The sequence below is a fragment of the Hirundo rustica genome, chromosome 1 (assembly GCF_015227805.2).
Source record: "Hirundo rustica isolate bHirRus1 chromosome 1, bHirRus1.pri.v3, whole genome shotgun sequence".
NCBI classification, from domain to species: Eukaryota; Metazoa; Chordata; class Aves; order Passeriformes; family Hirundinidae; genus Hirundo; species Hirundo rustica.
Window position 1 is genome coordinate 16111670 of NC_053450.1, and position 17333 is coordinate 16129002.

The 17333-nt window shown below is 37.8% G+C and overlaps 1 protein-coding gene across 3 annotated transcripts in view; it reads left to right on the top strand.

The window, feature by feature from the left end:
- CSMD3 (CUB and Sushi multiple domains 3) overlaps positions 1–17333 on the top strand; it is a 612124-nt gene that overhangs the window by 299089 nt on the left and 295702 nt on the right. For all 3 annotated transcript variants that reach the window (XM_040070587.2, XM_040070596.2, XM_040070605.2), the window contains one exon: positions 3580–3692. In XM_040070587.2, the coding sequence (XP_039926521.1) occupies positions 3580–3692 (113 nt within the window). The remainder of the gene's footprint in view (positions 1–3579; positions 3693–17333) is intronic.

The window sequence follows — 17333 nt, forward strand, 5'->3', positions numbered from 1 at the left end:
AATTCAGTTTCAGCTATTAAATTTGTAAAATATATGGAATATTCTCTCATGTGGAAAGAACTTTTATTAAGTGCCAATTCATAAGTTCTTATGAAAGTTTAAATAAATTATTGTTACTGAATTACAGTAATGCATTAAGGCAAAGTACAAAATTATTTTAAATATTGAATACTATGGTAGAACAGCCTGCCCAGATTGTATTTCATTGAAGATGTTAGCATTTCATAAAAGTATTTCTGGTGTACCTTAGGCTGGGGAGAAATGATGGAATTACACTATTAAAATTGTCACAAATATAAAGAATCCTGAATAATTTTTTTAATCAAAAATGTTAATTAGAATTGTAAAGTGTTAACATACAATGAGAGAATCTGTTCTGTAAATAACTAGGTAAATATTTTTAAAGAATTATTACTATGAAAATCCTGGAAAAGCACAAAAAAACCCCCATTAATTTATAAGGTTTAATATTAAGTAACATTATACAATAAACCACAAATATATTATTTTATTTACCAGTAGAATCATCATTGTGTGTACAGAAGTATCAATGGTGAATTTATTAGGATTCAAATTAATAAAATATTACATGGAAGATGGAAGATGAGTACTGTAAAAACCATGTAAATCTTTTCTCTTGTGAGCCATGCAGACTTTGTCTGAGATATGAGGCGTAGCAAATAAATCAGCTATTGTATAATTTAATTTTTGGATTTAAAATTTTAAAATAATTATTTTTCCCCTGGAAAACTGCTGAAGAGCATTGGTTTAAATATGTCTGGTTTACATGTTAATAATGTGAAAACATTTATGTTCCAATTTATCAGAGTTAATCAGGAAACCTATCCAAGTGTTTAATCTGCTAGTTTTACTGGGCACTTCTTGATAGGAAGGTTCAGAAGAAAAACTAAAGTTAAGTGGCATTTCAATAAAATTATCCTTCCTAAATTGATAATTGCAGTCCTGATGATTCCTATTCTGCTGATGTTAATTACAGAAGTAGCTAAACTCCAAAGCCTTTTCAGTACTTGACAGTAAGTTTCCATGGGTGCCTGTAATTCTGAGCCTGTATATCCTTGCACGCAGCAACGTGACAGTCTGCTCCAGCTTGGTGAGCCTGGCACCCAAATGAACTTAAACCTGATTGCTATAATATTTTTAATCTGTTTGAAAAGATTACTAAAATTAAGGCATTCTTAGAGGTTTCCTATGGAACTAAAATGCAAGGTGCAGCAGTGTTAAGTATTACCAAGGGATAGACAGGAAGAAGGGAAGAAAATGGTGGGTTTTTCCCCATATATGAGTCTCAGCACTTTTTCAGGATGTTTGGATGTTTGTTTTCAGCAGCTTGGTCAAACAATGCAGGTGACTTTCAGTGCAATATCCATCTAGGCACTTGTTCCTGTAACATGCCTTTTGAAAATCCAGAGTACAAATTGTGAAATGCATCTGTCCAATCTCATTTTACAGGTTGTCTTCAGCAAATGGAGAGTGTTACAATCTTCTGAATATCCTCAAACCTAGTTTTCGGTGTACTCTCTCAGGGGGAGAATATATGTCACTAGTATGTGGGAGGAGTAGTTCCAGAGTTGTAGAGGAAGAAGTGGAAAACACCCTGCTGAGTGTTGTAACTGTTAAGCTGTTTAATAAAAAGGGAGACATCATAATCACATACTTCCATTTCTACTGCTGTCAGTGTTCACTATTCAGCTCTTAAAAGGGAACATGTACTTCCAGGAGAGGAATCTAGGTACTGAATCCAGGGTAGAGGAAACTACAAAACCCTGCAGAAGGACAGAAAGAATAATTCTCAACTGCAGACTTTCATTATTTTCTTAAATAACTCCCTTCGTATAATAATGTTTTTTTCTGGATCTTATTGCTCTTTGGCCCATTCCTAAATGTTTTACAGGGATCCCTAAAGACTTGAAAAAAATAGACCAACAAGTGATTTTTGTGTTCTCTTGATTTATTCTGTGTTTGTTTTTTTGTTTTTTTGGTTTTGGTGTTCTGTTGTGGTTTGTTGTTGTTGTTGTTGTTTTTAATGGATTTTCAGATTCTTTTCCTCCTGTACTATTTAATTGGAAAGTATTTCTTGTTAAAACTATGGATGTAAAAATGTATTTATAATTAATTTCAGAAAATGGAAATGCTGAACATTTTGATGGATGTTTATCATAGAAATTATTCCGTCTGACACAACAGAGAGATTCATATTCCCGATGCCCTTAATATTCAAACTACATATTGTCAGTCACCAGTGACAATTACAAAACTCTGTTAGCCATTACATCAGTGTTTTTTCTCAGAAACATCCTGTTAGTCTGCTAGTTTGGCAAAGACTGAACTCGCTGAAGACACTTTTCCTTAGTGCAGGAATGAGCAGTTAATATGTTATTTTGGCCAGGCATTTACTTGCTCAGTTCTGGCAAGAGTCTTTCTAGTAGCTCCATCTGTGAATACAGATGTGGCAAGCAGACTTTTTTTTTTTTTTTTTTTTTTTTTTTTTTTTTTTTTTTCCTTTTTTTTTTTCTTTTTTCCTCACAGCAGACTATTTAAAAATTAACTGTAAAATACATTTAGAATAGTCTGTTTTAAGTTTCAGCTAGATTTAAAGAATGGTTAGAACTTCAAAAAACAGAGTTTTCACTGCTATACAGTATTGTGCTTGTGATCCACTTTACAAGAATGAAAAATATCTGGAAGCTTTTCACTATTTCATTTCAGATAATAAACTAAAACCAAACTTGAGACAAAATTTTGGGAAGAAAATGCAATATAACATACAACTGCAGCTTTCACAACCTTTCATTTTCCTTATTGCTATCACACTGTTCATTCAGTAAATAGAATCAACATTTAGAACTGCACTGATTTGGAAATTTTTTCAAACAATTTTTTTTTTTTTTTTAAGTAAAAAAACCACAAACCATCAAGTTTAGTTCATTCTATTGATCAGCACCCTGTAACAGTAAAAGGTTTTAAAGTTGTGACATTTGTTAGTTTTCTTAATGAAGGAATAGACCACAGCTGAGTCTTGTCAGGCTGTTCTTCCTTTCTTGTAGAAGAGGTGATGAGAGGAGGTGAGATAGTGCAGGGAACACACAGTCCTTCATAATAAAGCTGCTACTTAACAGCTTTCTTTTAAATACGCAAGGCATATATTTCAAAGTGGGTAGTTGCATCCCAGAAAAATCAAAGAATCACTGTAATACCTCATTATGGACATCTGTGCCATTGGTATGCCTTCATGTGCCTCAGTAATGGACACTGGATTGTCAGATAAGGTTAAGAATTAGGGAACTTGCATGTCTTTCTGGGGCAGCAACTGAAAGTGAGATGAAATATTTCAATAGAACATAAGCAGTAGTTGCATGTGTTTATAGACTACTATCAGATTTCCAGTCATTGGAAATGTGAGAGCTGTTTTGGTTGGCCAGCCAGTAAATAACTAATTTAGTATGAGTTGAATGCAACAAATTTAAAAGTAAACATTCAAAAAATCATAATTATTTTGATTTCTTACAAAAAGAAAAAAAATTGCTTAATGGATTTACAGAAATTTTCTTCTATCTATAGGTTGACTGGGAGCTTTGTACCAGACTTAATTGTGAGCATGAGCAATCAGATGTGGTTGCACCTTCAAACAGATGAAAGTGTGGGCTCAATTGGTTTCAAGGTTAACTACAAAGGTAATGATACATCATTGGAAGCAAATGTAATGTTGTACCAAAAATTAGGCCAATATTATGAAATGTTTTTCCTTCATATTAGTGGATGCATTCTATTTCCATTTCTGTACGTTTTAAAAAATGCAGAAAAATATAAGCTGAATTGTAACAAAAGAAAACCAAAAAGGAAAATTTCTCTTAAAGATCTTATGTTACATGAAACTGCACACATTTTGTTTGATGTGTTGTTACAGCAATTGAGTTTTGGCATATAATTTAACTCTTATTTTTTGATGTATTTTTACAGCAATTGAGTTTTGACATATAAATTTAATCTTTTTTTTTTTTGTTATTTAATATTGACAACAGTTGAAATAATTCTGTGAGTATTCAGAGATGAATTCTTTTGAAAATTAATGTCTATCATAACATTAAAAAAAAGCCCATTGCAAGTAAACAACTTGAATTACTGCTAAGTTTTGAGCCAAGACAAAGGAAAATCTAATAATGTTGTTCTTTATGGTCTTAAAGTGCATAATGCACTATATAAACCATCTGTTTCTATTTCATACTTCAGAAGAACATGCAGTTTTTACAGAGCATGAACAAAAAAAGCTAAAGTAGAGCATATATATACATAGATATGCATTTCTGTATTACAACAGAATTAGTTATATTTGTAATGTTCCCATTACTTTTAACATAGATGTATGTCTTTCTTACAAGAACTTTTATTGATTGCATGGTTTCTGAATAGCATCAAAACCAGATAATAGAAAGAATGATTATTCATCAGAAAATGAGAGAGGAGAGGTAAAAGTTAGACCAGAGACTGTGTGCATTAGAAACGGAGCTGATGTGTGGTGGTGCAGAACTGTTTTATTAGGTTTTTATAAGAAGTTTATGTTATGGTTCATTTCACTGTATCCCCAATGTTGTAACCCTTTTTGTGTTGTCTGTATAACAAGGTGTTTTGTGTCAGTCCTCCCACCCCCCTTGCTCTGGGGCAGCCTGTCTCTCCAGGGGCCCTCCCAGATTGCGAAATCTCAGGGAGAGGGCTTCAGGTGATAGGCCCCCTGGGGGGAATTCCTTTAGCTTTGGATTTTAGTGGTCCAAGGCTTGGGGGTGGGCACACCTTGTTACCCCCTGAATCCCCTGATTTGTTATTTTGTTGTGTCCTCCCTGGAACCCGCCCCCCGCTTATAGCGGGTAGGAGGGAGGAAAAAACTGTCTCAGTCGCTCAGCGTCTCAGCCTCGGAGCTCTCAGCTCGGAGCTCGGAGCCTCTCTGCTCCTCAACTCTGGAGCTAATAAACATCTTTTAACCTGCTAAGCTGAGAGCCAGCCTTTTCTCTTCTGCTGCTGTTGCTGTCACAACACTTTTGGGGTCCAGCTGCTAAGCCGAGAAGCCGAAACGAACCGGGACCATTCTGTGGCTGTGTTGACCTGAGCTAGCCAGAGGTCATCTTCTGCCCGGTGCGGGACGGAACCAGACACACTGATGTTGCTGAGAATTGGCAGATGGAGTGAACGAGATGAATGAATGAATGAATGAATGAATGAATGAATGAATGAATGAATGAAATGAACCTGCACGGTGTGACTTGATGTTTTGTTTTTCTGTCCATAACTTTCTTGTACTGTAAACTAAAGCTCCATAGTGGTATTGTGCAAGTCCACTTGTGCACTCTTGATATTCAGATCTAGTGGTCTATCTAGATCTTTTCCTATCTAGATAGGAAAATCTTAGTACTTTGCTGCATAGTAATCATTAAGACCTAGGATTTACACATTCAAGCTGTTGAAAGGGGCAAGAGAATGATTAGTATAAACAACTTTAATAATTTGGTAATACAGCAAAACTAGAACCATATTTGAGTAGAAAAGGATGCATTTTAGATCTGATCTCTAATTTGCAGAGCTCAAGTTGTTGATTCTTTTATTTACATGATTCTTTCCTGATCAAATTAATTCTACTTGCAACAATTTTAGTTTGCAGAAGGTAGAGGATTAATGTCTATACTTATATGCTATGTCTTGTTTTATTAATGAGTTACATTTATTCTTAGAAGCTACAGTTCTGCAAGAATAAAATTAATTGAATATGAATAGGTAGAAGGGTACAGAAAGGGTGAACATTCACAACAGCATCTTCATATAATCAACTTTGTGATTGTATGCTGAGATATTGAATCTATTTCTCTCTTGCCCTACAATGGTACTTTATATTAGTTCACTAAATAGCACTTGAATGCAGCAAGCACTCGATAGGTGCTCTGTGGTGGAGGTTGTTGTGGGGGTCTGCCTGTTTTTCTCCTTTTGTTTTGGTTTGGGTTTATTTTGTGGGATTCCCCACTATCACCTCACCACCAATCCAGAGTATGTGATAATTTTTTAATCTAAGTTGCTTTCACTTTGATCCCTGAGAGGATGTGTTCATTAGATTCTGTGTGTCAGAAATTGGGCAATGGACATAAAATGAAATGGAAAGGGTATCAAGGGCAAGTCAGGTTTTAAGGGATTGCTGTTTCTGTTATTTTTAAAACTGTATTGTCTAGTAATGGTGGAAGGTGCTGAAAACAGATAAATGGTTAGTATTTTGAATTAGCAGCTGTTCTTCAATTTAGATTTTGAAATCTATGAGTTGGAAGTTGAGAGAAAGTCCAATGGGGTAAACTGAGTATTTGCATTAGAACAGTGCAGAGCTGTGACATAACACTGAATTATTTACTAGAATCAAGAAATTGCAAAGAATTTTCCCTTTTCAGAGGATTTTTAGAAATACTTAAGAGAATGATGATTTCTAGAAGTCAGGGTCAAAGGACATTTCAGTTTAAGTTATTTCATAAATTCTTTAGAATGTGTGTTTAATTTGCTTGTTCATCTCTTGACTAGATCAAATGTATTACTCTAACTTGACTTCTTCCACCTTACAAATTCCACTATCCACTTAGATGCCTAGCTAAGGCTGATACTGTATTTATTTATCCATGTGTTTATTATGTGTTTAAGTCTTGCAAATTTCTGCTTACATGAAAGGGACAATTACATGAGCATTTTACATTACATCCAGCAGTTTTATTTTTGAACTGAATCTTCTTCTGATCATTCCCAGTGTCCTTGTTTTAGTTATCATCATGGAGCAATTTTGAAAGGCACAAATTACACTTGTTTGAGGTAATTCATAAGATGCAATTGAATAGCACATGGAATAGCATTCCTTCAGTGCTCCAGATGCTAATGGGCAGTTCTCAGGAACTTGTAAAGCTTTTTTCAAAGTAAAACCACTAAAACACAATGAAATATATATAGATAATATGGGTACTGTATATTTTATTGTTTCACTTTACAGATCTGCTTATGTTGGAGTTAATTACTTGATATTGTACTTGATAACAGTACTTAATAACACTAAAATAATTTACTATTAAAATGTTTTGATGTCTAAGTATCTGCTTCTGTTATTCTCAGACTCAACTGGAGTCTGACTCTAACTAGAGGTGGAGGAGATATCCATGCCTCATCCCATCAAAATTCATAATGACATTCTTAAATCTAGGTAGCATTTGGGTCTGATTCTGGTAGGCATTTTTTAGGTTGTTCCAATTCATACACAGCCTATGATGAACAAGAGATTACGGGATGTCATCATCCAGTCCTCTTTCCCCATTGTCCCCCAAAATGGTATACTTGCTTACAGGGCAAGATAAAAGTACAGCTCCTTTCTGACTGGAATAGAACTGAATATGCCACAGCATTTTTAGTGATAGAAAGAGGCAAATTAATTTTAAAATTCATCTGTATTTATCAGTTTTTAGCTGATTAATTATTTTAAATTTGTGTTATTACAGGAACTAACAGCTGATCCTCTTTTATGTATCTGCCATTTGAGGGAATCTAGGAAGTTTTTGAGAAATAATAAAAACCTTTGTTTATTTCTACATTGAGATGTTGCATATGGAGTTATTTGATGGTTTAATAGTTGGTTAACATTATAAACATCAAATACTAAAAATATATTTAAATATTTGTAAGACTATTTTAAAGTAAATAAATTTTCATTGTTGTTTTGAAATCCCTTTTCCAATATCCCATAAAATAAAACTACTTATAAAGGTAGAATAATTAATATTGGGATTAGGCAGTACAGAAATACAAGCTCTGCCTCACTACAGATAATACTTTGTCAGATATCCACCGTAGTATAAACAGTTTTGGGTCTTTTTCATGCTTCAAATGTATGTGTAGAATTATTAAGTAAAAACATCAAATATTTAGAAATTGTAAGTGAATTATTTTCACATCATAATTTTAGGGATTATTTGAAAACCATAATCCTTTCTTTAGATACGAGATCAGACTTTGGTGCTTGTGTAATTACCAAGTAAAACAAATAAATAATGGATTATTTTCAGACTTCCCGTATCAGTACTATGAAAAGAAACCACAAATTAATACTTTTAATGGTTGGCATGTTGCATGAATTCAATGTAACATTTAGAAAATGGTGCCATATTGTCACAGTAGCACTTCTATGTTAAAGCCATGGTGTAGAGGAAAAACGTATCTAGCTAAGCAGTAGTAGAGAAACAATCTCCAACATATTCAATCACTGGAACTAAATGGTCTTCATCTATAATTGAGTAAAAAGCAGCTGCACAAAATATGAGAGAAACATACTTATGGCAAAGTCTTCAAGAAACCTATTTTTCTGGGGGAAAATTTTGCAGAATTGTGTATTTATTTGATTCACAAAATACTTTTTTATGAGGAACAAATAGCAATAGAATATTATAGATCCTAGAAAATTATATATGAGAATTTTAAGTGTAAAATAGCTTTCATACACACTTGTCTCCTTTTGTAACTTTGGACATGTATGAAAGATTAATTACAAGATATTCCTTACACACTTTCAACATAACTGTATGACAGACTTTTTGGGATTAGCAAATGGTGTGAATAGCCATGGTGTAAATTAATAGGAAAAAAATCTGTAGGGAATGAAATCAGTAATGTAAACATAGTACAAAACAATCCTCTATCAGCATCATTTGGGAAAGCTGAACTTCTGTTTAGGTCAGATTTGAGTCTTCTAAAAAGACAAAACTAACCTCAGGGCAGTCTTTTTTCTATAAGATCCTGATATTACACCCTCAGTTTCTGTGCTGTGGCCAAATCTGAGGGAAATTTTTCTCTTTTGATGCCTCTGTTTTATTTTTATCTATTCTTTGAAACCTCTTAAATCACTAGGTTCTCCTGATAGTTCTGCCTCCTATTAGGAAAAAATCTGTTTATCAATACATCAGACATACTTCAATCTAAGTGCATAGGAAAAAGTTCAAGAAGGTTACATTGACTGGAGTGCAATGGTAGGTTTTAGCAGAGGATTATATAAGATGCCAGTTTGATAGCAATGTAGGCAAAAAGTGAATTTGAAGCAAAGTAGACTTGCTTGTTCAATTTTCCACATTGATGATCTGATTTTCAGATGTGGGATTTACACTCTGGCATCCAGTATTTCAGATGATTTCTTTTTGCTTAAGGAACGACATTCATCTTGCTTCAAGCACTATGGCTTGTGTTCCTAAATGCTTGGGATATTAGTGCAGCCTGGGGTTGCCGTCTGGAGTTCGTGATGCACATTTCATCCTATTTGCCTAGCAGTAAGCAGTGTGTTTCAGACACATCTGAGGTTTTTTGTTGCAGATGTCACAGAGATAATTTTTCCATGACTAACTGCCCAACAGTGATTTCTTTTCTATTGGTGACAGAACACTGAAGTATCTGAATCCATTGTTAGTCCCCTAACTGTGTCTAGAAATAATGAATTACAAATGTGTGAAGTAAGATACATTTACCATAACACAGACTTCAGGAAGGTCTCATTTTGCCAAACTATGAAAGTAGCTTATCTATGAAATATATACCTTCATGTTTATTCTATCAAGAAAAGTTCAGCTTTAATTCTTGCTGTTCTTATGCTTGGCTAATTAAAAAAAACAAACAACTAAACCTCAATGAGATTGCGGACACTTTTGTTGTGTAGTTTTGTGTTTCACAAGACACTTGATGAGTTTCTTTAGTTAAACACTACGTAATCCCACTTTTGTGAGGATGGGGAAGAGAAGCTTTTCTGCTTTCTGCACATAAAATCAGGAATTAAATCTATGACACATCTCTACTTTCTGAACTATTCAGTTATATAAATTTCAGTGTATATACACTTGTGGCATTTTCACTGTTCTGATGATTTCTGTTGCCTTTCTATCCACTCTTCTTTGTGTTTCTCATCACGTGCTTGTAGTCTCTGTGTGCTTTGTGGTGCATTAACTAGACAGGATCATATAAATTACTTATTTAATTGGATTCTACCCCAATTCTATTTCTTGTGTATTCTAACTTCATTTTGCAGAAAGAATGACATGCAGAGATTCACACTAATGGTGAAAATCCATGCAAATTATTCCAATCCATGTAGGCCTCATGATTAGTTCAAATTCTTGAATTTAAATACTGCTTCGTATTTTTTAAAAAATTAAACACTTCTTTCTGTGTAACACCACTAACCAACAGTTTACTAATACAAAATAAATTTCTCTGTACTGATTCCATAATTGCTGAAAGTAATTGCAAGTTTTATAATTCAAGATCATTTCTATTTCAGATATCTCTTGAAATATTGAGCAAAATGCATCCATTTCAGAATCTTGGGGCACTTCCCCTTGTTAACTTAATGCCAAGATAATAATTGTTTTTGTATTTTACTCTTGTCTTCTTCCTGCTACGTTGGCCACAATTCCCTACTGACTTTTTCTGGCTCTACTCAGTCAGCCATCAGATATGTTAATAATATTTTTATCTAATTTTCAATCTTCCTAAATCCAGTGCATTTAGTGATGGATTTTTTTCATCCATGATTTTGTCTGTTTTTCTTCCCAAACCCACATATAATTTTAGTATTCTATTTAATGGCAAGGACATTTCAGTGAAGTATTTCCTTTTGTTCACTGTAGTTCTACTATCTTCATCTGATGACTTTTTTTTTTTTTTTTTTCCCCCCCTAGAAAATACAATGTATTTAATCTTCCATTACTGCTTACTCAGTTTTGCAGGACCTTTCTTTATTTCTTCACAGGTAATTGTCCTCATTACTGTTTTGTGTAAGCTATTATCAAGCTTTGTCATTTCGCTGCTTGCCTTGTTTTGTTTATATTGCCTAATATATTGTCAGACAATAATTTATCTACCCAGACGTCTGCTGTACAAGCAACATGGCAAAGTAGAAAGAGTCCAGGAGGATCCTGGTAGGCACTGCTGGCAGGTTTCTGACACAGGTACTGGAGAACCTCATAAGGAATGGTGTACTGCTCGACCTCATACTGATGAACTGGGAAAGCCTTTTTGGAGATATGAAGGTTGGGAGCAGCCTTGGCTGTAATGATCATGCAATTGTGAAGTTCAATTCTGACTGAGGAAGAAGCAGGGCAGCAAGTAAAATTACAGCCATTGACTTCAGGAGAGATGACTATAGTGTTTTGAGGGATGTTCTTGGAAGAGTCTCATGGAAAAAGGCACCACAGGGAAGAGGGATCCAAGAGAGTTGGTTCATATCCAAGGATCACTTCCATCCCTGCACAAGAATGATGCATCCTAACAAGTAAGAAATCAGATAGAGGGGACAAGACATGTGAGTGAATACGTGAAGAACTTCTGTCATTAGTCAAGCATAAACAGGAAATATACAGGATACGAAAGCAGGGATGGAAACAGACTCTTGGAATTAATACAGATGTTGGAGTCCAAGGCATTCCTTTTGTCGCCCTGGAGGGTCAGGGACCTGGACAGGGGGTCTGGGACACCAGCCCAGAGCCCAGAGCTCTGAGAGATACTGGATTTGATTTCAGTCCATGGGAGAGGTTTCTTGCACTGCAGGAAGCATTGCAGGCCACAAGAGTGTAAAAATAGTAGTTTAGTATATCACAGGGTGAAAAAACAGTGAGTTTGGGATTCTCGGCATTGAAGTGAATGGGGCAAGATGGAGAATTTAGGGCGTTGTCTCTTTCTTCTTCCTTCTTGTTCCCTCACTCCATTTCTGCAGTGACGTTGGCACAAAGTAGTTAGTGAGGATTGGGTCAGAGTAAAGATGACCTTTTTAGTAATAGTGGTAGACATTGGTAATAAATAGTAAATAAAGAATACGTAGCAATTAGTATAAAAGATAAGGACAGCCCAGAGACAGGGGGAGTCACCAGATGTCCGAGCCGCGGCAAACATCTTTTGGACACTGAGAAAATTGTAAGATAAGAACTAATAAACGAAGCATGTAACCTTGAAGACTCTGTCTTTTCCTGCATTTGGCACAGAGCTTTGCAGAGGGGCAGAACTCTAAAACCACCAGAATGCCGGGGAATTTAAGCTCCTAAAAAGGAGCCCCCAACAACTGCCGTCCCTGGGATGGGCAGAAACAACTGGCACCCCAGATGGGACAGAAACAACTGCCGTCCCCCAGATGGGACAGAAACAACTGGCGACCCAGATGGGACAGAAACAAATAGAGAGATTGTCAGAGTAAGTAAAAATGAGATCAGGAAGGCCAAAGCCCATGTGCAATTAAATCTGGCCAAGGATGTCCAGGACAAGAAGGGCTTCTTAAAATACATCAATAACAGAAGAAAAACAAAAGGATAATGTGAGCTCATTAGTAAATGAAGGGTGATCCTGGTAACAGGGGATGCAGAGAAGGCAGGGTTATCAAATGCCTTCTTTGCATCAATCTTCACTGATGTGATCAGCCCTCAGAGTTCTCTGACAAAGTCCAGGGTAAAGGAGTCTAGGAAGGAAGACTTTTCCTTGGTGAAGAAAGATCGAGCTGGACAACACCTATGGAAACTTGACGTTCACAAGTCCATGGACTCTGACAGAATGTATCCATAAGGGAGCTTCTGGACACCGTAGCGAGGTTACTCGCAGTCATCTTTGCAAGGTCGTGGTGATCAGGAGAGGTGTCTGGAGACTGGAAAAAAGCAAATCTCACCCTGGTCTTCAAAAAGGGGAAGAAGGACGACATGGAGAACTACTGGCCAGTCAGCCTGACTTCAATCCCTGGAAAGGTGATGGAGCATCTCATTCTGAAGGCCGTCTCTACTCATATGGATGTCAAGGATGTCAAGTATTAGATTAGAAGTATTTAGCATGGATTTGCTAAAGGTAAATGGGGCTTGACCAAACAGATTGCCTTCTACAGTGAAAGAACTACCTGGATCAATGAGGGGAGAGAGCAGTGGATATTGTCTACCTTGGCTTCAGCAAGGCTCTTGACACTGTCTCTCAAAAATCCTCTTAGACAAAATCAGGAACTGTTGACTGGATGAGTAGGCAGTGAGGTGGATTGAGAACTGGTTGAATGACAGATCCCAGAGGGTGATAATCAGTGACACAGGGTCTAGTTGAAAGCTTTTCACTAATGGTGTCCTCCAAAGTTCCATACTGGGCCAAGTATTGTTTAACTTATTCATCAATGACTTGGATGAGGGAGCAGATGCCTCCTTGGCAGGTTCACTGATGACACAAAGCTGGAAGGAGTGGCCAACACCCCAGAGGGCTGTCCAGGCCTTCAGAAGGACCTTGAGAGGTTGGAGAGATGGGCAGAGAACAGTTTGAAATTCAAAAAAGGCAAGTGCAGGATCCTGCACTTGGAGAAAAATAACCCCAGAGACCAGTTCAGGCTGAGGCTGACCTGCTGGGAAACAGCTCTGTGGAGAAGGACCTGGGGGTCCTGGTATAAAACAAACTGTCCATGAGCCCAGCAGTGTGCCTGTATGGCCAAGAAGGCCAACAGTGTTCTGAGGTACATTAGGAAGAGCATTGCCACCAGATCAGTGGAGGTGATCCTGCCCCTTTACTCAGCCCTAGTGAGGCACATCTGGAGTGCTGTGTCCAGTTCTGGACTCCTCAAAAATGTGAAAAATAGACCTGGAGCTCCTGGAGAGGGTTCAGTGGAGGGCAAAAAGATGATTAATGAACTAGAGCATCTCTTATGAGGAAAGACTTAGGGAGATGGGCTTGTTCAATCTTGAGAAAGATCTTGGAGAGGGCGTCTCATCAGTGTCTATAAGTTTTTGAATGGAGGGCATCAGAGGATGGATCCAGGCTCTTCTTGGTGGTGCCAAGTAATAGGACAAGAGGCTGAATAGAATAGAACTGATGCACAGGAAGTTCCACCTGAACACGAGGAAGAACTTCTTTAATGTGCAGTGACTACACAGTGGGACAGATTACCCAGAGAGCTTGTGGAGTCTCCCTCACTGGAAATATTCAAGAGCTGGAAATATTCAATATCTGGACACCCTCCTGGACAATGTGCTCTGGGATGACCCTGCTTGAGCAGCGTGATTGGACCAGATGACTCACTGTACTCCCTTCCAGCCTTACCCATTCTGTGATTCAGTGAAACAGATTAGATACAGAAGTCCATTAGTGACTTCCCTCCTCTGGCAGAACTGACCATTTACTTTCACCATCAACTGGCTATATTTTAAGCAAACATGAAGAAAAGGCCTGTCGTTTTATGAAAGAGTTCCTAATCTCACTAAGAACCTTCCATGTGCACTTCCTCAAATGCCCTTTTAGAACTGCAAATAGTATATCTAAACTGGATTTCTCTCGTCTCTATACCAGCTAATCTCACTGGAATGCATTAGTGGATTTATCATGCAGGACTTAGCTTTTAAAAAGCTGCGATACTTTGTGGATGTCATTTTTATCCATGCGTCAGGTGAATTTAAGCTTAATTATAATTTCTACAGTCTTGTTACATCTCAGGTTTACATCTCTGTACTTTTCAGACGTCCTTTGGAACTCTTTCTGAAAATAGAAATTGTATTTGAACCTCTGTCCTACAGTATTAAAATCACCTTAAGAAATTGGGCATTTCTTAAGCTTTTAAACTTGCACTTTGAGTCACAAACCAAGTTCCTTTCATAGAATCACAGGTACAGAAAAATTACTTAGGTTTTCTGCTATTGCTTTATGGCAGCTAGGCAAATTGGAAAATTTTGTTCCTCTTTCTGATGGAGTACCTATGTTGTTTGATTACTAGTTGTTGGTAGTTTTTTGGGGGTTATGAGAGGGCTGTTTACAAATTATCATATGTAGTTTCCTAGAAATGAAGTTCTTCCAAAACTTTGAAGCATAACACCAGAACAGGTTTTGTGGTGTGTGGTTTTTTTTTTCATTTTGTTTGTTTGCTTGTTTGTTTGTTTTGAGGGAGGTGTTGTTTTTATTTTTTTTAATTTGTTTGGGTCTTTTTAATTGCTGGTGTTGTTCTTTTTGTTTATTCTGTTGTTGTTATTAGGATATTAGCTTTTAATTGCTAGTTTCTTCCAGATGGTTTTTTAACATTTCAATCTTCAATAGTTCATCTTCCTTATTAGAAAACCCCGAGCAGTCTGGCTAGGGGGGATCAGGGGGTCCTAAGGGGGCCTGAGCCAGCAGGCTGAACTCCTGCTGCTCCCTTAAGGACTCCCTTCTGGGGACGAGGAGAAAGGGCAGGGGGACAAGGAGAACAGGGGGCAGTTTGTCTTGGGTCCGGGTGCTTCTGCACTTTCTTATTCATTTTTGAACAGCAGCTGAAAGCTGCGAAACCAAATTAAGAAATTTAGAGGCTTGTTTGTCCCCTGAGAGAGCCAGATTATTAATTTTATTAATCACAGCCTGCCAAAATTTGGAGCTGTAAATTTGCTCCGGGGACGTCTGGGCGAAGTGCAGGAACACCCACCTGACAAACCTTTTGAGCTCGCCCTTTGAAATTTTCAACTGGGCGAGTTCAGTAACCGAATTAAAACTATAATACAATCCTTTCTGAGCGGCTGAGAGGCTACCACCCATCTCTCCCACAATTTGTTTCTGCCGCTCACCTACTAACACCCAGGCAAAATCAAAATTAAACTTAAAACACACCGCGCGTTAAACCTCCTAAAACCGGGTAATTTTTTCCCAAAACCAGTCCCGGGGAGCCGCGATGAAATTAAAATGCAGTGTCCTAAAACTCTTGGGAATCGCCGCCCACCCGACTACTGCTTTTAACTTAAAATTTAAAAAATGAAAGAGAAACTAAAAAGAGTTCAGAGGAGAGTTTCCGCAGGGGAATGGGGCAAACCGCCCCTCCCCCGAGCCGCGTGGCTTGGAATCCCCCGCTCTGGGGAATCCCTTTCTGAAATAGGGTCTTCTTCCCGAAGCACCCTTCCCAAAAAGTAAGTGCCCTCACGAAGAGCAACTTACCCCCTCTGGAACAAGATGAAACCTGGGGTTGTTGGGATCAGCTGCCAGAAGTGGACCCGGTGGGTGCTCTGGGTTGACCACTTCTCCCCCGGGAGCGTGATCTCTAAGAGCTGCTGCAGCCAGGGGTAGCATGACGTCCAAGGATTTCTTCAGCTGTCCGACACAGTGTAAATCCGTGCCGCGGGGTCCGCCTCGTGGCCGGGGGTGTGGGCCCCGCGATGGGCGCCAGGCCGCTGTCGCAGTGTCCGGTTTGCGCTGACCAGCGCAGCCACAGGCTAGCTCAGTGTGTCTCACTGTGGCAACGTGGTAAGGTCGGGGTGGCAGGCAGAGCGAGCCGCTTCCTTCCTGTGGGAACTTGGATCCCACTACCAGCTACGGGCACGTAGATGTAGCAAGCAACCGCGGCAGCTGAATGAAAGGCAGACTCCTCTGAGCAGGGTATTAACGAGGGTTTATTGAAGGGGGGGGAGCACGGAGCTCTGCACCCCACTACCTGCTGCCCAGAAGAGCCCAGATCAAAACTTGACAGCCACTTATAAACGGGGGAGGGCTGACAACGGGTCAGCCAATCAGGGAACACGGGGGTGGTAACAGGGGTGTCAACCTTTGAACCATTAACAAATCACAGGAGGGTAGGCACCAGCCTATCACTCGACATCTCTCCTGGATCTTTCCAGAATCCAGGGAAGGGTCTTGAAGTGACAGACAGGGCGACCACGAGGAGAGAGGGAGGATTGACAGCAACAGGTGCAGGGAAGGAATGAATGACAGAAAACGTCTGGTTATACAGTGGACTAAACAACCTAACTCATAAGGGGAAAACCAATACAGAACACAGGGGTATACAGTGGACTAAACCATTATAAAAAAAACTTTAAAATCTTACAAAAATAACTTAATAACTTAATAAAACAACTCTCACACCACCACAGAAAAGTTCATGTTTGTTGTACTGCTGAAATTAGGAATTTCCTGTCTTTGTCAGGATATAAGTTTTGCATTTGAGTTTGAATAAAAAGACTACTTTTGCTCTACTAGCCATTTTCTACCCTTAATCAAGAGACTGCATGTAATTTGTTTGTGCACATGTGTATTTAAACACACACAAATGTACTTTTAATCCAACAAATAGTCAAATGTTACTATGTAATTTTTAATTTTTTAAATATTCAGAATTATATACTTAATTCATAAAATTTATAGGGACAAATATAAATCAATGTTGCATCAGATTTGATCCCTCATAACACTTTAAATGGTATTTCTGAGTACTTAAAAGGCTATGCAGTTTACATTATAAAAAAGGTCTTAAAAATGTAATGTAGTAGAGAGTTAAAAAATTACAACATTTTATGCAGCCACTGGAATTTAGCTTTTCAATA